Source organism: Athene cunicularia, assembly GCF_003259725.1.
Source record: "Athene cunicularia isolate RWA chromosome 1 unlocalized genomic scaffold, athCun1 chr1_part2, whole genome shotgun sequence".
In the NCBI taxonomy this organism is placed as follows: Eukaryota; Metazoa; Chordata; class Aves; order Strigiformes; family Strigidae; genus Athene; species Athene cunicularia.
The window spans coordinates 44,276,256-44,298,314 of record NW_020799092.1 but is presented as its reverse complement, the minus strand read 5'-3'; the positions used below and the strand labels follow the sequence as shown (position 1 = coordinate 44,298,314).

Below are 22,059 nucleotides of genomic sequence, written 5' to 3'. Positions count from 1 at the left end.
GAATTTCCTTTTTCCAGATGAAAATTTATCTATCCAGAGCTGTTTGTTAAAGGCATAATTGCACCTAATCTAACAGCATTTATTTCACTATTAGTTTTTTAAGATTTTGTTTATACCATTCATATAGAAGAAAAAAACTTGGAGCTAGTCTTGTAATAACCTGAGATTGCTATTCATTTTCCTTATGTTCTTGTTGTGCTTCTAGTTGGATGACAGTAGCTGGACAATGGCACTCTCACCTCAGCAGACAGGAATGTTTGTAAATCTGGACATGTCCAACATGACAGAAGATGTCACTGTGAGCGCTGTACTATTGCGTGAGGATGATCCTGGGGAAGCTGGTGAGACAATCTGAAGTTTTCATAATAGTTGACCACACGTTTTATTTGTGGGATGTAAATATATACAGGTTTTTCTCTGTATTACTCTGCTAATATTTTTTTTTTGTCAAAAACAGTCTCATTTAAAAAGTTCAGGAAGTTAATTTCTTCCAGTTACTGAGGTTTTGAAAGTTTGTGTTTTCTGTGGGAGCTGATGGCACAAACGAGATGCTCTGGTGATGTAAGACACAAGGTGGATTAGTTTTGTGAAGATATGCAAATGAGTTTGTTGTTAAAACTTTCACAGATGACAGATTTACAGCAAAAGTTTTAGAATTATTTGATTTACAGCTTCTGTGTATCTTAATGTCTTAGCTGATAAATTCTTCTGACTTCATGGGATATCAGTAGTTCATACCATCATTGTCCTCATTTAGTTATGAAAGATGAGATGCCTTGTCATCAGAATGATTTATTTATTATTTATTTACTCTGTTGGCTTGTTTCTTACCAAGTTGTGTCTGATTAATATGGCTGTTTCTTTTTAAATCTGTTCTAGCTACTATGAGCATGTACTCAGATTTTCTGCATTGCTTCCTGAAGCATACATCAACTACCATTTTCGATCTTGTGGATGAGTATGAAAGTATTTGTAGCAGTCAGGCAAGTAGTTTGCTTGGTTTTTTATTTACTTTATTTTATAGTCCCTTCCCAAAGGAGTATTGCTATTTTTCTTTAAGATGAGAAGTCACAGTGTTTAACATAGATACTTTAAATCTTCCAGCTGGTTACAGTCTTTTGAGTCACTGAACACGGCTAGCATTGAATAGCATCTCTCTTTCTTGATGCACTACTCTGGCGCAGGAATACCCATTGTGTAGCTTGCTAAATACTGAAAATGTCATCTGGCTGCCATTACTACAAGCATTAAGTGACAATAAACATGAGCAGATGTATAGATTTGTTGTTGTTAATAATAACAAACTGGATTGAAATATACTAATTTCTCTCAGGTATAAATAAATTAATTATACTTTAAGAGTTTTCTGCTACGTTACTAACAAGCTGGCAGTAGAGGGCTCAACGTTAGCTTTAAGATGTCTCTGCTTTTAAACACAGTTTTTTATGATTATCTGTTGACTGACAGTTCAGGATTAGCTGGGATTGACAGTTTGAAAGGAGGAAATTATGATGCTTCTATCAATAAGTGTTGATCACAAATGAGGGAGGTAGGCAGATAATTTTTAAAGAGACTTCATACCTGTGTCTATGTTAAGAAAATGCATTCCTGGTAGAACATTGCTAGCCCTGTTTTGTGCAAATTTGTAGTTGGGCCTCGGTTGGAGAATGCTGAGATGTTTAATGAGGCATGTGCTACAGTTGTGTTCCCAAGTGGGAAGCAGACAAGAGAAGGAAAATAAATGTGAATTTGATTGTTTTGTGAGATGGTGGAACTTCCAAGCTGAAATGGAAAATAAAGTCTCTTGTTTGACAATATGGATACCATCTACAAGATCATGGAATATAGAGTGATCGTTTTAAGCCCTGTGGAACTGAGTGGAGTTGACTGTATGTTGCCAAGAACCTACAAAAGTAGAGTGAAGAATGCTGCTCCAAGGATTGGCTTGGATGTAGCTGATGGGGCTTGAGGTGAGAGTGGATCAACAGTCCTGAACTCTCATGCTGCTTCTCAGCTGTACTGTGAGAGCAGCTCAGTGGCTCCTAGCATCCGTGAACTCTTCATGTTTTCTGGGAGGTAATGGAAAGTAATGGAAGATCATGCTCTTCTCTTGCAATTGTGATGGTACACCTCATTCTTTTCTCCAAATCTGTTGTTCACCTTGCACTTGAGAACGGATGAATATATTGATGTCTAACTAATTGGGTACTCCTAAAATGTAGGAGTTTGAGGCAAGCTCGGTAGTAGGAGCTCTGGAATCAGCTACTGATGAAGACAACTGTTGTCTTAAGTTTTCAACATAATAAATAAAGGAAAAGATAACAGAATTTCTTTTTGGTGATACTGTAAATTATGTGGTAACCATTTGGGTTTCCTCATTTAACAGGGCTAGAAAGGGAAGGGTACCATTCAGGCAGTGATAAATGCATAAATGCTGTCACAAATACCACTAGGGCTTACTTTTTTTTCAGATACATCAATATCAAAAATTGAGGATTTTGGTGGTTGGTTTTTTGTTGGTTTTGTTTTCAGTGGTTGCCTTCTCTCCCTCCCGGTCTTTTGGTGCTTTTACATTTATCAGCATAAACTGTATTTCTCCTGAGTTTGTACAGTGTGTTGGAAAACAAGGCTACTCTCTTGGTTTCTGGCCTCTAGGCTGTGTTAAGACTACTTTTATTAATAATTAAGAGAATTAATGGTGTAGAGTATCATCTACCTGTTTTGAAGAGATGGTAATCAAACTTGGTTGTTTGAAAGCATTGAGGATGATGAGATTGCTGTAATGGCTTAGGAAAAAAATGGAATGATGGGTAATATTAACTGTATAAATTTATTTACCTCAGGTGAATATACTAGGGAAAATAGTTTATCGGGCAACTCCTGGACAGCAAAAGTTTTCAAAAACTGCCAGTGTCTTGTGGCTTCTCAAGCAGGAGATGGTAACTTGGAGACTGTTGTCCTCGCTTTATAGGTAATTCTTTGAAAAGCACATTATGTTTTTGCACTGAGCTGACTTTCTTGGATATATATTTTTTATGAGTTTAGAAATATGGAGTGAAGTAATTAAATAACTGTTAATAATCTGCTTATGGAACTAGGTGCTGATATGTATGTCTATTTATTATCAGTTTACAGAAATGAAAGTTAAATGGGTCTATTATTACCTTTGCAATTTCTAGTATTTTTTTTTTAACAGAACATTTTTGTAAAGGTATTTTTAAGCACTTTCATTACACATTCTGCTTAATTTTTTCAGCTTTATTTTGATCATTAACATTTTGCACTTTTATTTCTAGAGACAGAATACAGTCTGCACTGGAAGATGAAACTACATTTGATATCACAGTAAGCTTGGACTTCTGGGGGCTTTTTTAAAGTGATGTAAACTAAATAAGCTAAATACAAACTAAATGTTTGTGTTTTATTTTTATAATCTCAATATTGAAGCCACTCAGAAATCAAAGTTGAAAGAATGTGAACAAAACATGCAACTGATTTGATTTTTATTAAGACAAATATTGAATTATTTCATATATAGTGAAAACTAAATTTAAGAATTCAGTTCTAAAGAGAAAATACTAGTGTGAAAAATATTATAAATTATAGTTTATGTTTAATTCCTTAAGTTTTCCACATACACTTGGAAAATCCACTAGAAATAACTATTCCTTTTTAAAAGTTGCATCAGTAGCTGTAATGTTCTCATAGGTCAGAGATAACTTTGCTTTGCCTAGAAGAACAACATGTGGTCTCAAGTTGTCTAGCTTTTGCAATCCTGATTCCAATTTATCTCAAGAGAAATCCAAATTTTTCAGCATTCCTATTTCAGCTGTAGTCTTCTTGTCTATGTCAGTGCAGTGCTTCCAGCCTTTGCTGCCAAAATATGCTTAGGAAGACAAAACAATAAGTAAAATGACTCTGCCTTTATAAAATTTATGATCACAATTGCTTTTTTCTCAATCATAAACTAGCTTCTTCTGGAATTCCCACTGCTAGGTTGTCACTGTTAAATTAAACATTATTGTGCCAAAAACCAGTCTCCTATCTGGTTTGGGTTTTTTTTTAGGAAAATGCATCTTCTGTTCCCCTTTTGTTGCAAGTCTAATGAAAGCTAAATTAATGCAGGAGAGCAGATAGAAGGATCAGGATTCTGGGGCTGGGTTTTTTTTTTGTTTTGTTATGTGGGTTTTTTTCACTTTTTCATGTTAAATGTGCATATGGACTTGGAAAATGTCCTTTTTATGTATACAGTACTAAATGGGATTTGGGATAATATGAGTGCAGTCAGTGGAATCAGTGGATCTTCTATGTAGAATCTTTCTGTGACCATACATTTGTGAATTATATTCTGAATCTCATTTTCATTATTTCTAATGTAACTGGATGTAAAAAAAACATCCAAATAAACCAGATGTATACTGCTACCTATGTTTAAAAAAGGGGTAGGGGAGAGGTAGCATATTAAACTTGTAGAAAGTTTGAGTTAGTATGTGTCCAGTTCTGTATTTGTGGCTTTGTGGCAAGTTTTCCATGAAATAATAATCAGCTTTTTCTTAAATAGGTTTTAACTGCTAGTGAAAAAATGAACGTAGACAACTTGTTTCAGAAAGATTCACTTGTTCGACAAAGCCAGGTATGAAATAGATCAGTAGACACTGAAATGTTTATAACACTAATGCTCTATGCAGTTTAAGGTGTTTCTAATATTCTTTTATATTCACTGAAGTGTGTTATTCTTTGTATGCACAAAATTAATGCTTTTAATTTCTAAAGATCAGAAATGTTTTTCAGGCTAGCTTGGAGAGGATGGAAGGCTGAGAGCTCTTCCCATTTGGAGCATCTGTTACTGTTGATGGTGATTAATGAACTGTTAAGTAGCACTGTAGTAACTGCAGCATCTAGTGAGAAATAGAGATCAAGTGCTTAAACAACCTTCATATTGGATGCTTCAAATGAAAGCGGAATCGCCTTCAGGATGTGTATGCCTTTGGTTACCATGTAGATAACGAGTAGATCCAGGAATGAGAGGAAGACAGTTAACATACTGTAACATGTTTGTTTTAAAAATGCAATTTAATTTTATTCCAGCTGGTGGTAGATTGGCTAGAGAGCATTGCCAAGGACGATATTGGGGACTTCTCTGATAATATTGAGTTTTATGCAAAATCTGTATATTGGTGAGTTCAGACTTTCTTTGACTGTGTACATGCTTCCATCAAGTGTAAGGTTCACAGGCACAGACACAGAATCACTCTTTTAAAGTAGATTTTAAAAAGTTGTTCAGTTCACTTTTCTTTAAATTCTTAGATGTAAGAATTGAGATTTCCTACCCATCCGCTGAAGTATATCTTCTCAAAAGTCAGTTACTGCTTTTGGGAGGCAAGGGTGGAAGGAAGACCATCTAAGCGACTTAATTTAATCTTAACCTGGATACAGATTTGATTTTTCATAGTAAGGAACAATAAGAGATTGTCACCTGCTGCTCAGCCTATTATTTACACTGGATAAAACCATTTTTATTCTGTGTTTCTCAGGTGATCACTTCTTTGTCTGGCTTTAATTTTTGCCTAATTTCTTGATTTCACTTTGTGTCATTGACCCTTCACCGGAAGCTGTTACTGTCATCTTTATTATCAATGATGGGTTTTACAGCCGAAAATCCAAAATACTACATTTCATGGTAGATGCCTAGAATAAACCTGCTTTTAATGGCCAGTGAATACAGGCTTTTGGAATTATGTGTTCACCCTAAATTGAATTCCTGTCCTCAACTGACTTTATAGCGAATGGTAATGGGAAACTTTCATCATGCAGAAATCAATACATAGTTGAATACATCAGTAATTGAAATGATGGATGCTTTTGAAATAAATCAGACATGTGAATTGGTTCTGATATTGTACTCCTTGTGAAATGTTGCATTTTCACAACAGTAATTTAGTTCATTGATAAACCAACCAAACCAGGTGTGTCTCTTTTATAACCATAATCCATGTAACAAAAACTGTTTTGCAATATTTGTGTCTTACTAAAAGTTGCTTGCTAAAAAAATTTTCCTGAAAAAATTCACTTTTTTCAGGGAGAACACACTACATATCCTGAAACAGCGACAGTTAAATATATACATTGGGAGTTCTCGAGCTCTGGTAACAGAGTTGGTAAGTTTTATTTAAAAATAAGGTTTAGTTTCAAAATAGATTAGACACATATGCTATTTTCACAGCCCACCACTTTTTAGATGTGCTATCTAAAAGTAGTTGTGCTATCTAAAACAGATATTGTGAGGCAGGGCACCTCCAGAGTTCTGAGGGATATGTGGACTTATGTTTTCTTCCACCATTCACTTCCATACACCCACCCCACCCCTCATCACAAGTACCTGTGGTCTATTTGGTGAAGTAAATGGTTTTATTAGTACTTTTTATGTCTGAAACAAACCCATGTTCCTAACCAGAAAAGCTTATAAAACTGTTTGGAAGCCCTTGCAGACAAAGGCATGCTATCTTTTATACAGTAACTAGTACAATGAAACCAAGTTCTGATGGGATTCCTTGAGAGCTACTGTAGGAAGAGCTAATAGGGGGGATGTCAGGGAAAGAAAGGACTCTCCAGTATAAGGAGGTAATGAACTGTCTCAGTGACAGCAAAGCAGTCATAGCAGACTAATTCAGTTCAAGAGTGATCTGAGGTATTGATTGGCTTGAGAAAATCTGTTTGGATTAAATGGAAGCAAGTACAACTGTTGTGAAAAAAGCCTTCTCAGTTAGAAGGTGGAGGAGGAGACAGTCTGGTAGCTAAAAGAGGCAGAAGGGGAGAGGCTGTTTAAAGGTGAGAAGAGCTGGAAGATGAGAAGTTTGGGTTAAAAAACAAGGTGGTGGAGTAAATAAAGAAATTGCAATGGCTTATTCTGATAGAAACATGACAAAATTGGAATAAAGTAAATGTGAGAGAAGACGAGGAGGTATCATGCTAGATTTTATATGGGTTGTACAGATTGTTCCAACATAATAAAGTGACTCCAAATCATAAAACAGGGCAGGAAATCATCAGGAGAGGCATGTAGGTGTTGTGTGGATAGATGGTGACTTTTCCTTGCAGGATCCAGATGCTCCTATAAGACAGAAACTGCCACTTGATGATTTGGACCGAGAAGATGATGCGAGGTTATTGAAGTATCTCTTCACTCTTATCAGAGCTGGAATGACAGACGAGGTAAGCTGCAGAAAGTTATAGTATCTTCTTAGTTAACTAGTGTAACTAATTTTAAATCTTACTATTAAAGCTAACGAAAAGCTGTGCACTAAAATGTCTGTTTAAATTTGGTTTGTAATGATTTAATTTTCATTTTATTATCAATACTGACAGTGATGAACTACTAAATTAGTATTTTAATAACATCTTGCATTTAGTTAAGTAATTTTGGATGTAGAATAGATGTTATGGAAAAAATATAGCTTTGGATTTTTTGTTTGTTTGTCAGTATTTTTTTACTGTAGTTGCTTGATACTAAATACTGCCACACAAATGTACAGAATGTTACAAAGAACTCCCTAACTGCATCTCTAATAATCAGTGGATTAAACAGGCTTCCTTCTAGGTATATTAGAGTAGAATACACTTGCAATTTTAACTAGACAGGTTTAATGTATGCTTTTTTTAGGAATCATATTAAATTAAGCAAACTTTACTTGGTCTGCTTCTGTAACGTTCTCTTGGGTATATGATCTGAGTGGAGTTGAGGGAGAGAGTCAGGCCTGTTTTTATCACGTTGTTGTACAAACAGTTGCAATGGCACATTTGGAGATGTGCCTGAGGACTGGGGACCGCTGTACAAGCTCTGTAGGCTACTACTGCCATCAGAAGAAATGTAGTTATTTACAGTGGTTACTCCTACTAGTTAAAACAATCTCCCCCTCTCTCTCCCTCTCCCTCTCCCTCCCTCCCTCTTTATTGTTTGGCAGGGTCTTCAGCAGTGAAAACTCTGATAGACTTTAACTGATTATTCTAGAAAATCAAATTTTTATTCTCTATTAACGCTCTTGCAAAATTATGCTTCTTCCTCCACCTTAGAGAATATATTATGTGTATACTTTGCTTTAATCCTCAGCTGAGTAACATCCAGGCACTTTCAGTCCTAGAGCTGTTCTGAATAATGATTTCCGAAATTGAAGTGGCTTTCATGACTTAATCATGTAAATACTTGTGTTCTGGTGTTGTCTAAAGGCCTCAGCTGGAAACTGATACCAGGCATATATACCATATGTAATGACATTTGAATAATTAGGGGAATAAAAGGGACTTGAGATTCTTGTGCCCAAGACCATAGATTTAGGACTATGATTCCTTGCTAGTATTCTGTTCTAATATGATGTACATCTATTAATTTTCTGATAGTGTGGTCACAAGAGCATATTGCTGCAGGGCAAGTATAAATATGTGTATAAATTTGCAGCATCAGTTTTTCTGCAGTCACTTTTATCATGTTCCTACTGATAAGCATAAATTGGATTATTCGCTACTGAAAGAGTAAGTTAAAGTACTTTTGAGTTTACCCTGAACTAAGAATGAACCTCTGTTCATTTGCTGTACAATAGGTAATGCACAGCAGGTAAGCTAGAACATCTTGATTGTCTATTCTTTAAATTTACTGTTTGTCACTATTCCCAAAATGGGTGAATGTCTGCAAGCCTTCCAGTGTGAAAACAGGATTTGGCTAAACAAGCTAAGACTGCATATTGCAATTTCTCTCACTGTTCATGCTGTTTTGTCAGTGCTGGAACAGTACCAGTCAGACTAACTAGATAATCTTCAGCTGACTTTTTTTTTTTCTTTCAGGGGTGTAGAATTGGAAGAATAGTAGGCAAGCTTTTTTTGTACAGTTTCTGTTCTACTTTCCATGCTGTTCAAAATAACTTTGAATTAAACCTGTATGTGCCAGTGGATAGATTATTGAATATCATTATGGGAAAGGTGGAGTTGCTGTTTTTAGAAGTGCATGGGGGGTTTGGAAGGCCAAGTCAACTGTGTGAAGAAACGGATTATACATCTAAGCAACAAGACACCACCTTAAACTAAACTTACCAGAAGGATGCATAACAGCTGTTTAAGCTAGCAGCTATAAATACTGGCTGAACAACGAAAATGTTCACTGAAAAAGATGATGTTTTATTTACTTTGAGACCTTTCAGTTGTTTTGAGTTTAAGATTCTTTGTGTTTATTTTTTGCCTAGTAGATCTCTACACAAATTCATTATTTTAATGTTCAAATTTTTAAGGAGGAGGAGGTGGTTTTCCTACCTTGAAGTCTGTTGCTGAGAAAATCCATTATTTTTCAGGCACAGCGCTTATGCAAACGGTGTGGTCAGGCCTGGAGAGCTGCAACTTTGGAAGGATGGAAATTGTATCATGATCCTAACATAAATGGAGGTACCTGCTTCAAAGTGCACTTGAGACAGATGTAAAAATAGGTCAGGGGGCTCTCTCTTAATATCTGCTTGTAACAAAGAGAAATAGCTCTTTCTTTTCACCTTAAGAGCCTTTTATGTATCTAAAATATTTTACCATGTCTGTTGAACATGTAAACACTAATAAAAATATTTTAATTGAAGGTACGAGTTCACTGAATCCACTTAACATGCTAAAGTCACCTTCTTTTTGAAAATCAAGCGTAATGACTAGGAAATAGATGTCTCAGATTTCCAGACAGGTCTTTCTACACCTCTCAGTCTGTGTTTTTTTGACATCTGACTTTTACCACCTAGCAAACATTTTGTTGCTTACAGACTTAAAGTTGGACTCTATATCCATCTTCAGAAAGGTGTAGTACGGGCAGAGTTCAACATATGTCAGTGCAGGAAAAGGAAATGCTTTTAAAATATTTGAAAATTGTTAAATTACCTTTTTCCCTGTTTCTGGGGTTCCTTGCACACAGTCCTATTTATAACAGTGCCTTGCTTCTCTTTATGCTCAGGACATTGCAGGATTTCACAAAAAATTTAAGAACATGTCTAAGTGTTGTACATAGCTAGGTCTGGAAGGCATAATGCTTTCTACTTTTAAAATCGTGATGGCCTATTACTTCTATCTTCATGCTTCACCAGTGTCCTAGCCTTGTTTTGAGTATACCTACCTAGCCTGCTGTTATGTGGGGTTTAATTCTATGATGCATGCCCTCATGCAGATGAATGCAGAATAGAAGCGCTGAAGCAGTGACATTTTGTAGAAGTTTTATTCCTTAAGATACAAAAATTCATTTTCTTCTTAACTTGGTGTTTTCAAAATGTAAACGTACAGTCAAAAACATTTTCTTCAAAGCTAGACAGCAGCTAAGCTTTCAAAATACTGTAACTTTAAGATGTGCATTTACCAAACTTCCCAGAAAAGCCACCTTACAGTCCAGTCAGAAGCATCAGAATGTTTTGGGAAGAGTTGCAAAGGGATTGAAATTGGGTTAGTAACGGAAAATAGTCTTTACCTTGTTACTGGTTTCTCTTTTTTTTAATAGCACCTTTTTCTCTTTTTTCTCTTTTTTTTTTTAATGCATGTAGGAAAAGAGCTGGAGCCTGTTCAAGGGAATCCATACAGGTGCATTTGGAAAATAAGTTGTTGGCGTATGGCTGAAGAGGTAAAATAATGATGATTTGCTTGATAGTAATATATAAATTTGAACTTTTCTGAATTCTGTAAAATGATTTTAAGTAAACCTACCCCCTCAGTGTTTGCTGCTTGTAGGATTTGCAATTAATGTTTCTAATAGGACTTTGAAGTAACGTGTATTTCACTTCTCTTGTAGTGAGAAATCTACATAATCAGCACCAATTTTTCAGGCTTAGGAAATGTCTTGACTTTTTTATTTGATTGAAAGTGAAACTGCTGATACTGACTTTGACTTTCATCTTGACTTAATTGAATGAGAAAGGAAAAAAACGTTGCTTTCTTTCCAGGTCAATATAAATTTTTCAGATAGGTTACAAGGAGATGCCAGTGAAGGGGAAGTCACTTGCCATTCTTATTTTGGCTCCTGGTGTGTCCTGTGATTTTTCCAGCTTTTCTTGGAAACCATTAGATGGAGCATTTTGTAATGGATTAATCTGCAATAAAATGTAAATTGGCTATAAAATTTATATGCTTTGTAATTAAAAGTTACTTTTTTTACTGTTTACTTTAGGAGCAGTTCAATAGATATGAGAGAGCAATCTATGCAGCACTGAGTGGAAACCTCAAACAGGTATGTCAAGCCTCCTAGTAAGTGGTGTTTAGTAGTTGTGCATTTTTTCTCGTATGTGACAGTGGTATCAGAAATACTGCAGTTACTGGTTATTGTATTTTTAAAGATCTAGTAATCAAGACAATAGCAAACATTGCTGCTTTAGTAGATGTTCTTTGTAGGATTGACATGCCTTAAATATATGATAGACTTTTCTTAATGGTATTTCTGCTGACTTTCAGTACAAACCGTTTTAATGTTATTTTAGTTCTTTTCTAGTATTATTTAAGAGCTTATATACTCTCTTTCCTGTTCATGCACCATATTCTTATAGATGAGTTGGTATATCTAAAGATTATTCTTTATCTGAATTTCATTATCAGTAGGTTTTATACTCTGTACAGTGCTTTTATCTTTAAGTAGTTTTTTCTTTTTATTAGTTGTAATCCTCCAGATGCTTTTGTGCTCTCCCACTTCTAACTAGTGAATTTTAAATTTTTTAAGAACAGTGAGGAACACTGCAGACTATCATAAAAGTTTCCTTGCTGTTACAGTAATTAGTGGTAAGCTCCTACCTGAGCTTTATTTCCTGTCCCCTCGTCCCCCCCCATATTGGTATGATCCAGTAGAAAACAAATTTCAGAAAATGTAGAGTGGGAATAGGGAATGTTTTCAGGTTTTATTCACTGAAATTTAAAATTAGTTCTTTTACAGGAAAAAAATGCATTGTAAAATTATACAGACTTACAGAACAGAAGATACTTACCTTCTTGTGACAGACCAGAGACATTTAATGACACTGAATTTCAGTAATTTCAGTAAAATTCAGTAATTTGAAAGTTACTGTAAGAAATGTTTCATGAAATGCGGTGTTTTCTCTGGAACTTGTCCCAGGGTTTCACTGCTGAAAGAGTAAGATTCAGAGAAGAACTGGATATATTGACTACCTTTGATATTAAATAATCAAGGAACAACAGCATTATTCACTTAAAGGATTTCTTGTATCGTGTTTTGATGAAGGAAAAGCTGCTGTTCAAGGTGGTTATTAATCTGCTTTAGTGCCCAAAAATCTGATCCTAAATTACAGTTGATGTTCATATTCTGATAGTTCTCTGTCCCTTTATTATTTTTGCTCTGTTTTTTTATATGTAGATTCTTCCAGTCTGCGATAGCTGGGAAGATACAGTTTGGGCATATTTCAGGGTCATGGTGGACACTCTTGTTGAACAGGAAATACGAACTTCAGTAATAACTGCAGAAGAGATGGAAGAACTCCCTAGAGATTATTTAGAAACAAAGTAAGTTTTAAGTAAAATTGTGCTCCTACATTGAACATAGGAGCCTGTCAGATCTGTTTGGAATATTCAGGGTAATATTTTTTTGCCTTTTCTCTCCTACTTTGAAGCTGGACCTCAGAAAAAGTTTTTGAAGAACTTCAGGCAACAGACAAAAAGGTATGTTTTAATTAGTGTTTCTCCTCACTTTTTACCATTTTTAACTATTCACTAGGTTCTACTTTTACCACAGTATTTAACGAAATGCTCAAGCATGCACAGTGATTTATTTTAGGTTTTCTACCTGTAATGTATAATTTATCAATTCAAATAGATTTTTCTCTATGCTGCCACCTTTAATGATGAAAAAGATTCAGTTTTGTCTTGTCCCATATCTGCCAAACTAGCTGGGTGTGCTACAGAAACAGCTGGCTGTCAAGCGTTGTCACACATACAAAGCAGACAGAGTAAATCAACTGTTTAACACTGATAAAATGTGCAAAGATTGATTACATGCTGTTTTCTTTATAGGAGGTTTGTGTGCATATTTTAAAACAGGCTTTTCAAAATTTAAATGCATATTTGCTTAAACAGATTGTGTTTCTTTGTTACTTTTAACACACGGGATACTTACTTTATTTAAGATGGAATATATAACTTATATTTTAATTTTGTGAAGATTAAATTAAAACTACACTGGCTTTTATTTGATGAAATAGATGTAGAGCATTTACCATCTTGCTAAGACAAAGAAAGACATGCTGAAAGATTACAGATTGATGCAGTCAGCCACAGATACACCCAGTGCCCTTTGCCATTCTAGTGCAGTCCTCACCATATGGCAGCTTTACAGTGCATTTGAATTGTACTTCATGCATTAATTCCTCTACCGGGGGGGAAAAAAAAAATAATCTCTTCTTCCTCAAGTAAATTTTTCAGGCCTTTTCTTTAAGGTTTTATACACATTGTTGCTGCTTCTGTGACTTTGTAGAATGTATTCTCTGTAACATCATTATTTATTCTCCCCTCAGTCTTGGATATCTTCCATGGAAGTAATAACTCCACAGATCTATATTCTGTTTCGTTCTTCCAGTTTGTCAATATTCTTGTAATTTGACATTGAGATAGCAAGTGCTTTTTCTACTGCTCTTTATGCCCTTTGAAATAGGATAGCTTTTTTCCCCCCTAAGGAACCTTTGCTTAATTTATTTATGTTTGCACTTTTTATATATTATGCTATAAGATTATATTCAAAGTTTGAACTTTCTTTTTCTCTTCCCAGAGGGTTATAGAGGAGAACCAAGAACACTATCATGTGATTCAGAAATTCATTATACTGGGAGATGTGGATGGTGAGCTCTTCTCTAAGTGATTTCTAAATGTCAACTGACTACATTATTTCTAGTGACCTTTCCAGAAACTTACATGTGAATGGATTTTAGAAGCACACAGTAGGTAAACTCCACCTAAAAGCTAAGCTGCTTCTTTAATCAAGAACTGTAAGGACTTTCTGCAGTTTAACATACAAGATCGTTTTCAAAGCACTCATGAAATCATGTAAATGTGTCAGAATATATATGAGACTATTGCTGTAACTTTTTCTGAGAAGTGACAGAATACATACAGCAGATGCTTAAGCCAAACAGCTAAATATTTCCAAAACCGTTGCTGTTCTGTTTTGTTGAGCTTTTGAGGCTAAATTACATTTGTTGAATAAATGCATAATTCTGAAATATTTTGTAAGTGTGTTTTCCCCATGATAGGGCTAATACCGACATTTCTTTGGTGGCTATAGGTTTGATGGAAGAATTCAGCAGATGGCTTTCCAAAGACAGAAGTGTGCTGCCAGGACACCTGCTTCGTTTCATGACACATCTTATTCTGTTTTTCCGCACTTTGGGTCTGCAGACTAAGGTAAGTTATACAAAACTTATATTTGATTTGTTGTCATAGCAATAGCTAGTCTTTGAAGTAGAAATGCTTGTGTGTAAATATATAAACTACGTACAATAACGGCAAATTACTACCAGGCTGATGAGGAGCTGCATGCTTAAATAGTGTATTTGATGATCTCGGAGCCTAAATACAACAGTCATTAGAAAATTAGAAAAGAGCATCCTCTTCCCCTCCAGTTTAGCTTGAAAATTATTTTTTGAGGATGATGGATTCTACTCATAAGCCTGTTATTGAGAAGGACCCAACTCAAACTTCAGTGTTAGGCTTATTCATAGCAGCCAAGATGCTTTGTACATAACCTGATATTGTACACAGTCCTTGGAGTTGTACCTATTGTTGTAAGCTTATAGATGTTTTTGCTTGAGGTAATTGGTACTAGCTGAAACTTCTCATATTTTCCCAAAATATATACTAAGTTTAGCCTACTGGCTACCTCGCCTATTTATGCTAAATATGTCGATGGGTCACATAGCTGTAATTACTCTTTTCTAAGGCAATCACAAGTAACATCAAGCTCTCCTTCTCTACCATTTTAATGTTCCATGTTTGATATTTGATAATGACGTTCCTTATTTGATGTTTGAGTACAATTCATATAGGTACCCATTTCGATGAAGATCTCTAATTTAATTTACACATACAGAACTCAAATAGTAGTTCTTCACAGTAACAACCACTTGAGTCTTAACTAAAGCAGTCTCAGATGCTCAGACTATACTTTGGTTGTTTGAGCCAGGTGATATTTATACCTTGACAGAGGAACATTAGAATTTTCTGTAATACGGCAGTGCGCATAGCACACTGCAGTAGTCATCTGTCTGCCCAACATTTTACGTAATAACAATTAAAAACAGTGATAAAATGGAAAGATTTGAAAAACAATTTTAAAAGTAGTTTTCCATGTAGACCAAAAACTATGTTATCCAGTTGCTGAAAAAGAAAATCCTTGCAACACTACATTTTTGTGTCAGAAAACACATTTTTTTAATCACTCTCAGAGAGAAACATTCTTCCAGCTGAGCCTCTTTGAATGTGTAGATTATTGAAGGAGGGATAAACAAATAACCTTGTGTATGTATAGTAGTGGTAGCCTGTAAAAGGGGTTTTTGGCCATATTATCTGATTTTTAAATTGAATTTATATTTGTTTGCAATAAGGAGGAAGTTTCTGTTGAAGTCCTAAAGACCTACATTCAGGTAAGCTTTTGAAAATATAGTTTGCTTTTTCTAATGTAATTTAGATGTAAAGGAGGAAGAAAAGGAGACTTAAGGTTACAGGATGGAAAGATCTGTAACACTCTCTTCTCAAGAGATACATGGAAGCTTGCCTAATATGTAAGTTTCTCTCAGCAGTGCTTAAAGAGAGTTTTATTAATCCCTATTTAGAAGCTGAGAAGCAGAATCTTCCTATATCAGAACAAAATAGTCTAAAATTTGTTACACATTTATGTTTTTACATAAAATATATTTTTACAGAGTAATATATTATGTTTTTCTAAATATTTGCTTCCTGTTCTGCAGCGGATGATGTCTGAGAAGCACACAGATTTAATAGCATTTTATGTTAGCCACTTGCCCCCAGAGCTAGCTGTTGCTCAGTATGCTTTATTTCTTGAAGATGTTACTGAAAGTGATCAACGTCACCACTGCCTTGAATTAGCAAAAGATGCAGGTGAGATGCTGATACTCCAATTATCATTTTATATCCTGAGTTATTTTGTCTTTCAGTATTTTTTAATGCAAGACCTAGCTACAATGATGATATTGTTTCCTCCCTGTGTCTCTTCATTTTTCAATTAAAATTAATTTGCTGATCACTTCTTCAAGTAGGTATACTGTGATTTTTAGCTAACCTGGAATTGCAGTTCTTGTTCTGAATTAAGCTAAATATCACTTTTGGTTTTGGATTATGTCCAAACACAGCAGGAAGTAAATGCCAGCTGCCTGTTTCAAATACACGCTCTGAAGCTTGACATGATCGTGTTATTTCAGAAAACTAATTATAAAAATTGTACCTGTTTGGATTTAGGGAGGTTATGAGTATTTGTTGTTGTTTTATTTATAGCGTTCGTTCTTAGCCGTGGTGGGTTTCTTGCATTAATTGTAAGCTTCCTTTCAGGTCTATACATCAAACTAAAAGGGACTACAGTGAAGCAGCACACTGTCCAGTTTGACAATGCCTCTGTGCCACTCAATTCACAAAGCAATAGATTTACTGCAGACTTCAGTGTCTAACTTTTCTTCAAACATTTTTTAGTAATTTTCTTTTAAAAACTTGGCTAAGTTTTCAGAAATAAAACATCCTGCTTAAGCATCTGTAAAAGAACTGTTCTGAGCTTTTCCTGGTACACTGCTGTCAAATCACAGTCTTGCCATCAGAACTGTAGGAATCAGCAGTCTTAGCATATATATTTCTATGCTGGTCCCCAGCACAGACTGAAAAACTTGTTGTCTTACCATTTTTCCCATATTTGATGTTCTCTGTTACCTCAAATATAATTCTTCTAAAATACCTGCAATAAATTACATATCTCAAATGCTTATAATTTAATCTGACAATGTGAGTGTGAATAGGCTGAGGAGAATTACTAGTGGTAAGGAATAAGATCAACAACCAGAGTCTGAAATTCATTTTGTGGAGAGTTTGAATTCATGATTGCTCTTACATAGTTATCTCTTAACCCAGGTCTGGATGTTGCAACCATAACAAAAACTGTTGTTGAAAACATCCGCAAGAAGGATGCTGGTGAATTCAGTCACCATGACCATATGCTAGATACGGGCACAACAGAGGTGAGTGTACCATAATAGGGCAGATGTTCCAGTTTGCAATCAACTGCAGAGTGTTTTACTGTATATAATCCATATTTCTCTTTCAACAATGGTGAAAATTGCCTTGAAGAAGCCTGTGAGGGAAATGGGCTTTCCATGTGAACAAGTGAAGAGTTGAATTGCATGAATTCCTAACTCGTTTCTACATCTCCTTGATCTTCTGGTCTGTGGTGTATGTTGCTGAGCAGCATGTCTGTATGGAAACAATAAGTGCAGATAAAGCCCATGAAATTTCTATAACAAAGTATGATGTAGCTGAGAGTAGGATGATATTGTAGCCTCTAAGAGTTATGAGGATTAATACTTTGGCTCTCAGATCTACCTTATGAAGTGCTCAAGTGACGTAGTCTCGCTACAACAGATGTTGCCTTTGTTGGCAGTTTCCTTGCCATTGCTATTGAGTGTCAGCTGGATCCAACTCAGTGCTTCAGTGACAGTGAGGTACTGTTAACAGCTTGCATTCAAAATACTGTTTAGAAAGCAACTGATAGTTTGCAAACTTGTGGCAATTTTTTTGCTGTTCAGTACAAAGTTTAAACTCTCTAAGCCAAATAGATAGTTTATCTAATGCAAGAGCTGGAAAACTGTGATTACAGGCTGATGACACCCCTGAAGATTATAGCAAGGGCTCCATGAACCATGTTTATGCAGCATATTCATATTAAAGTTTGAGGAAGATGTGGGATAGTCCATAAAAAATTTTTGAGAGCTGATGCTCAGCCATTGGTCTGAATATCTTGGGAATACTTAGAAATGGATTTTTGAATTATTCTAGATTGCAGAGATTGTTTTCTAAGCTTTTGATACTGAAGTTGTGAATAAAGCAATCCTCATTTTTATGTCATAATTCTATCCAAAGATCTCTAGAAACTTGTGTATTTCATTAACCAGATTTAATGTGTCTAACAGGCTGTATGCTTGAAATGTTTATCAATCTATATGTTGTTTTTTACAGGCGGATCAGCTGAAAATAGATGTAATTGACTGGCTCGTATTTGATCCTGCACAGAGGGCAGAAGCACTTAAGCAAAGCAATGCAATCATGAGGAAGTTCTTGGGTATTAAACATTGCAAATATTGTAGATGCTTTAAATGTTGTTTTTGTTCTCATTGGCTCTTGGCACTACATTTGATATAACTTTGAATCTGGTCTGTTAAAAAGCATGGGTTTGTCAGTTCATAAAAATAAAGTATGGACATTGCAAAGCTGTTGATACTCAGTTCGCATTCTCATAGCATCCAAGAAACATGAAGCTGCAAAAGATGTGTTTGTGAAGATCCCTCAAGACTCTATAGCAGAAATATATAACCAGTGGGAAGAACAGGGAATGGATACTCCACTTCCAGCTGAAGATGACAATGCTATACGGGAACATTTATGTATTCGGGCATATTTGGTGAGTTTCAAATATGCTCTGTTCCAAGTTATTACTTAGAAATAATGGTGGCTTTGCCTTGGGGGTGAAACTTGAAGCTTTGTCCGTTTGATTTAACTTCTGATTCCTGGATGCACTATAGCTGTGCATTTAATGACTTTCTTGTAATTATATGAGCTTAAAATGTCTGAACACTGTTTCCATTGCAATCCAGGAAGCCCATGAAACCTTTAATGAATGGTTTAAACATATGAATTCGGCTCCACAGAAGCCTTCTTTGTTATCACAAGCAAGTTTCACTGAAAAAGTGGCCCATGAACATAAAGAAAAGAAGTATGAGGTAAGTATAAGTTCAAGTTATTTGCTATAAACGTTTACATTCTTGCTTAGGAGTCAGTTTTAATTTAATGAAACAGAGTAGAAAACTGCTAATTCATGTTGCTTAAGAAATCTATTATAAATTATTCTATTTTTATGTTGAGATAGTATGAGACAGTAGAACAGTAATACCACAGCACATTAAATTCTCATGGCTTTTTTAATATTACTCAGCTTTACATATAATATTGTAATATAATAGTAAATATTCATTCTAACATGTTGATGGTCAGTGTTATTAATAAATCTGAGTACTTGATTTTGCTATTAACTCTTTTTTTTTTATTCTGGTGTTTGTCGTATTTTCTTTTCTAAAAGATGCTGCCGTTTTGTTTTGCCAAAAGTTATTTTTGCATGTCTGGCCTGTGTGAATATACTGTATTCAGTTGATATAAGTATTTGTTTTATGGCAGAATGAGTTTAAAATTATCTTTCACTAGTGGCTTTGCTTCTGAGCAACCTGTCTGACTCTCTGGACAGGGAATTAAGCAAGGATGGAAATAACTGTTAGCAGCAGCCTCTTAAGTTTCAGTCATTAGCTGAAGATTCTAATTTTAATTGGAGCTGTGCTGGCTGTTGCAGGCTATGTGAAGAGTCTGTGTTAAAATAGCCTTGGAAATGATCTTGTTCTGCGGTAGTTTATTTTTTGTTTCTTTGCCAGATGGATTATGGTATTTGGAAAGGCCTTCTGGATGCTCTTACAGCTGATGTGAAAGAGAAAATGTACAATGTATTGCTGTTTGTTGATGGAGGATGGATGGTTGACGTTAGAGAGGTAAAATTAATTTTTATATCATGGCACAGACCACAAAGCACAGATTATACCCAGTTGTACCTTTGTCATCCTTAGTTTGATGTACTTCTGTTTAGTTGACTCTGGCCTTGCTATGACCTATTACAGATTGATTCCCCTTCAGTTACCATATAAATCAGATCTGACAGTCTAGTCTAGGCTGGTCAGTCCAGTTTTTTGCCTCTGACGCTACTAATTACGTGGTTATGCTGAGATGCCTTTTAAAGGTAGATGTTTGTAATACTAATATGTTATTTTGCTATGGTAAGGATGCTGAGGATGACCCGGAACGAACACACCAGATGATTTTGCTGCGAAAGCTGTGTCTGCCAATGATGTGCTTTTTACTGCATACGGTGTTACATAGTACCGGACAGTATCAGGAGTGCCTGCGACTGGCTGACATGGTTGCTTCTGAGAGACACAAGCTTTATACGGTGAGTTGGTGAGAGCTGCAGGCAGCTTGGCTTCCATTTAAAAGCTCTGTGGGTTGACTGTGGAAAAACCTTCTATATAGAGAGGAAGACGCCATATGTTCTTTAACATCATAAGTTTCTTTATCTCTTCCCATTCACTGCAGTAGTAGTTTCCTTGTATACTGACTTAAGGAATCAGAGAGTTAACTTTGAAACACCAAGGATGATGCAGGTGTTTTGACAAGCAGTTCTTTGGAGTAGTACAGTTACTGGTTTTTGGATGGGGGCTGTTGAATTGAAATAAGCTTAATGGTTGGACTCGATCTTAAAGGTCTTTTCCAGCCTAAACAATTCTCAGTTGAACTGTAGAATTGTAATTCAATTTTTTAAATTTCCATTACATTTCAGAACACTGTGTAAGTAAGTTTTGTTTTGAAGCACTTAATTTACCCCTAATCTTCTTTCCTTCCAAAAGCCTGAAAAACAGCCCCAAAAAACTTTATCACTTAAACCCCAAACCTAACCCAAAAAAAACCCCACCACTAAACCACAACACTTCCCCCCTCCCTGCAAAAAAAAAAAAAAAAAAAAAAAAAAAAAAAAGCCACAAAAAAAAACCAAACAAGGATTAGAAATCTGAAAAGAAACATCAAGGCTAAGAAAAATAATGTGATACATTCATCTCGATTGGTTTAAGATCTCTGCCAGCAATAACAGGAAAATTAAACTTGGCTGTTTACCAATAATCTCTGTAGTAGTTCTGAGACAGAGCTATTTTGAGACTACCTTCAGGTTTCGGATACTGCTACTAGCTTCCAGTCCTTTACTAAAATGCCATTCTGAAATGTCTGATGTTCTCAGTCTTAAAGAGAAAGAAGAAAAAGTAGTAACTTAACCACCATTTACTTTGATATCAGTGCTATTCATTGCAAATAAATATAACTTTATTATGTGGTTGGTTTTTTTTTATTCTTAGGTATTTTCAAAAGAAGAACTCCGAAAGCTTCTACAGAAGCTGAGGGAATCTTCTCTGATGCTTCTGGACCAGGATCTTGATCCTTTGGGATATGAAATTCAGTCATAGGATTTCATGTAGGTACTTGCAAAAACTTCTGAACATGGACATTCTGGTTATAAAAAAGCAAAATCATGACTTGGACAAACTTCTGGTCTTGGGAGGAAAAATGCAACCCTCAGACTTCGGTTTCAACTTGAAAAATTCTGACCAACTTCAGAGCTGATATTTGTTATACAGCTTTTTTCGTATTTTTTTTCTAATAAAAGTGCTTCACAAACAGGAAACGTTTGTTCCTTCTCTAAAATGTCATTATATGAATATGGTGATTGTATGAACCTCTTTAATCTCTTTGCTACATGCCAAAGAGCTGCCCCTAGACTGCAAACATTACTTGGTGGGAGAACTAAGTGCAGGGTACAGTGGAGAGTGAGACTGCAGGAGGAAGGGTGTGGAAAGCAGGGGAGGAGAAACCAGGTGCAGAGGGCTGGAGGAGAGGGATGTCACAGGAAGAGCGCACATGTCAAAGGGCCGTTGCCAGCCCTCCAGAAGAGAGAAGGGCTTTTCTTCAGGGCTTGTACTGTTCTCACCTACCTTGTGTAGTTGTTAAAATGCTGGTGTAGTCCCGAACTGGAGGAAAAAGTTGGTTGTATATGGAAACTCACAAGTTTGAGATTTTCTCATCTCTTTGAAAACCTTGTTCTGGCGCTGTTTACACTAAACAAACATTCAGCTGCTTGTCCCTTAACGACAGCGTGGAGGACAGAGCTGTGATGCAGCGGGGCCGGGGTTCCCGCGGATCGGCGCCGCAGCT

The 22,059-nt window shown here is 35.7% G+C and overlaps 1 protein-coding gene across 2 annotated transcripts in view; it reads left to right on the top strand.

The window, feature by feature from the left end:
- NUP107 (nucleoporin 107) overlaps window positions 1–21,532 on the top strand; it is a 30,318-nt gene extending 8,786 nt beyond the window's left edge. For both annotated transcript variants that reach the window (XM_026861921.1, XM_026861914.1), the window contains exons 5-28: window positions 206–341; window positions 880–983; window positions 2,844–2,971; window positions 3,297–3,345; window positions 4,562–4,633; window positions 5,089–5,177; window positions 6,080–6,158; window positions 7,099–7,212; window positions 9,336–9,426; window positions 10,548–10,624; window positions 11,168–11,227; window positions 12,359–12,504; window positions 12,612–12,660; window positions 13,763–13,832; window positions 14,276–14,394; window positions 15,594–15,632; window positions 15,957–16,107; window positions 17,122–17,228; window positions 18,223–18,325; window positions 18,504–18,664; window positions 18,858–18,983; window positions 19,683–19,796; window positions 20,084–20,251; window positions 21,207–21,532. In XM_026861921.1, the coding sequence (XP_026717722.1) occupies window positions 206–341; window positions 880–983; window positions 2,844–2,971; window positions 3,297–3,345; window positions 4,562–4,633; window positions 5,089–5,177; window positions 6,080–6,158; window positions 7,099–7,212; window positions 9,336–9,426; window positions 10,548–10,624; window positions 11,168–11,227; window positions 12,359–12,504; window positions 12,612–12,660; window positions 13,763–13,832; window positions 14,276–14,394; window positions 15,594–15,632; window positions 15,957–16,107; window positions 17,122–17,228; window positions 18,223–18,325; window positions 18,504–18,664; window positions 18,858–18,983; window positions 19,683–19,796; window positions 20,084–20,251; window positions 21,207–21,314 (2,460 nt within the window). In that variant the 3' untranslated portion in view covers window positions 21,315–21,532. The remainder of the gene's footprint in view (window positions 1–205; window positions 342–879; window positions 984–2,843; window positions 2,972–3,296; window positions 3,346–4,561; window positions 4,634–5,088; window positions 5,178–6,079; window positions 6,159–7,098; window positions 7,213–9,335; window positions 9,427–10,547; window positions 10,625–11,167; window positions 11,228–12,358; window positions 12,505–12,611; window positions 12,661–13,762; window positions 13,833–14,275; window positions 14,395–15,593; window positions 15,633–15,956; window positions 16,108–17,121; window positions 17,229–18,222; window positions 18,326–18,503; window positions 18,665–18,857; window positions 18,984–19,682; window positions 19,797–20,083; window positions 20,252–21,206) is intronic.
- The last annotated feature ends 527 nt before the right edge of the window (window positions 21,533–22,059 follow it).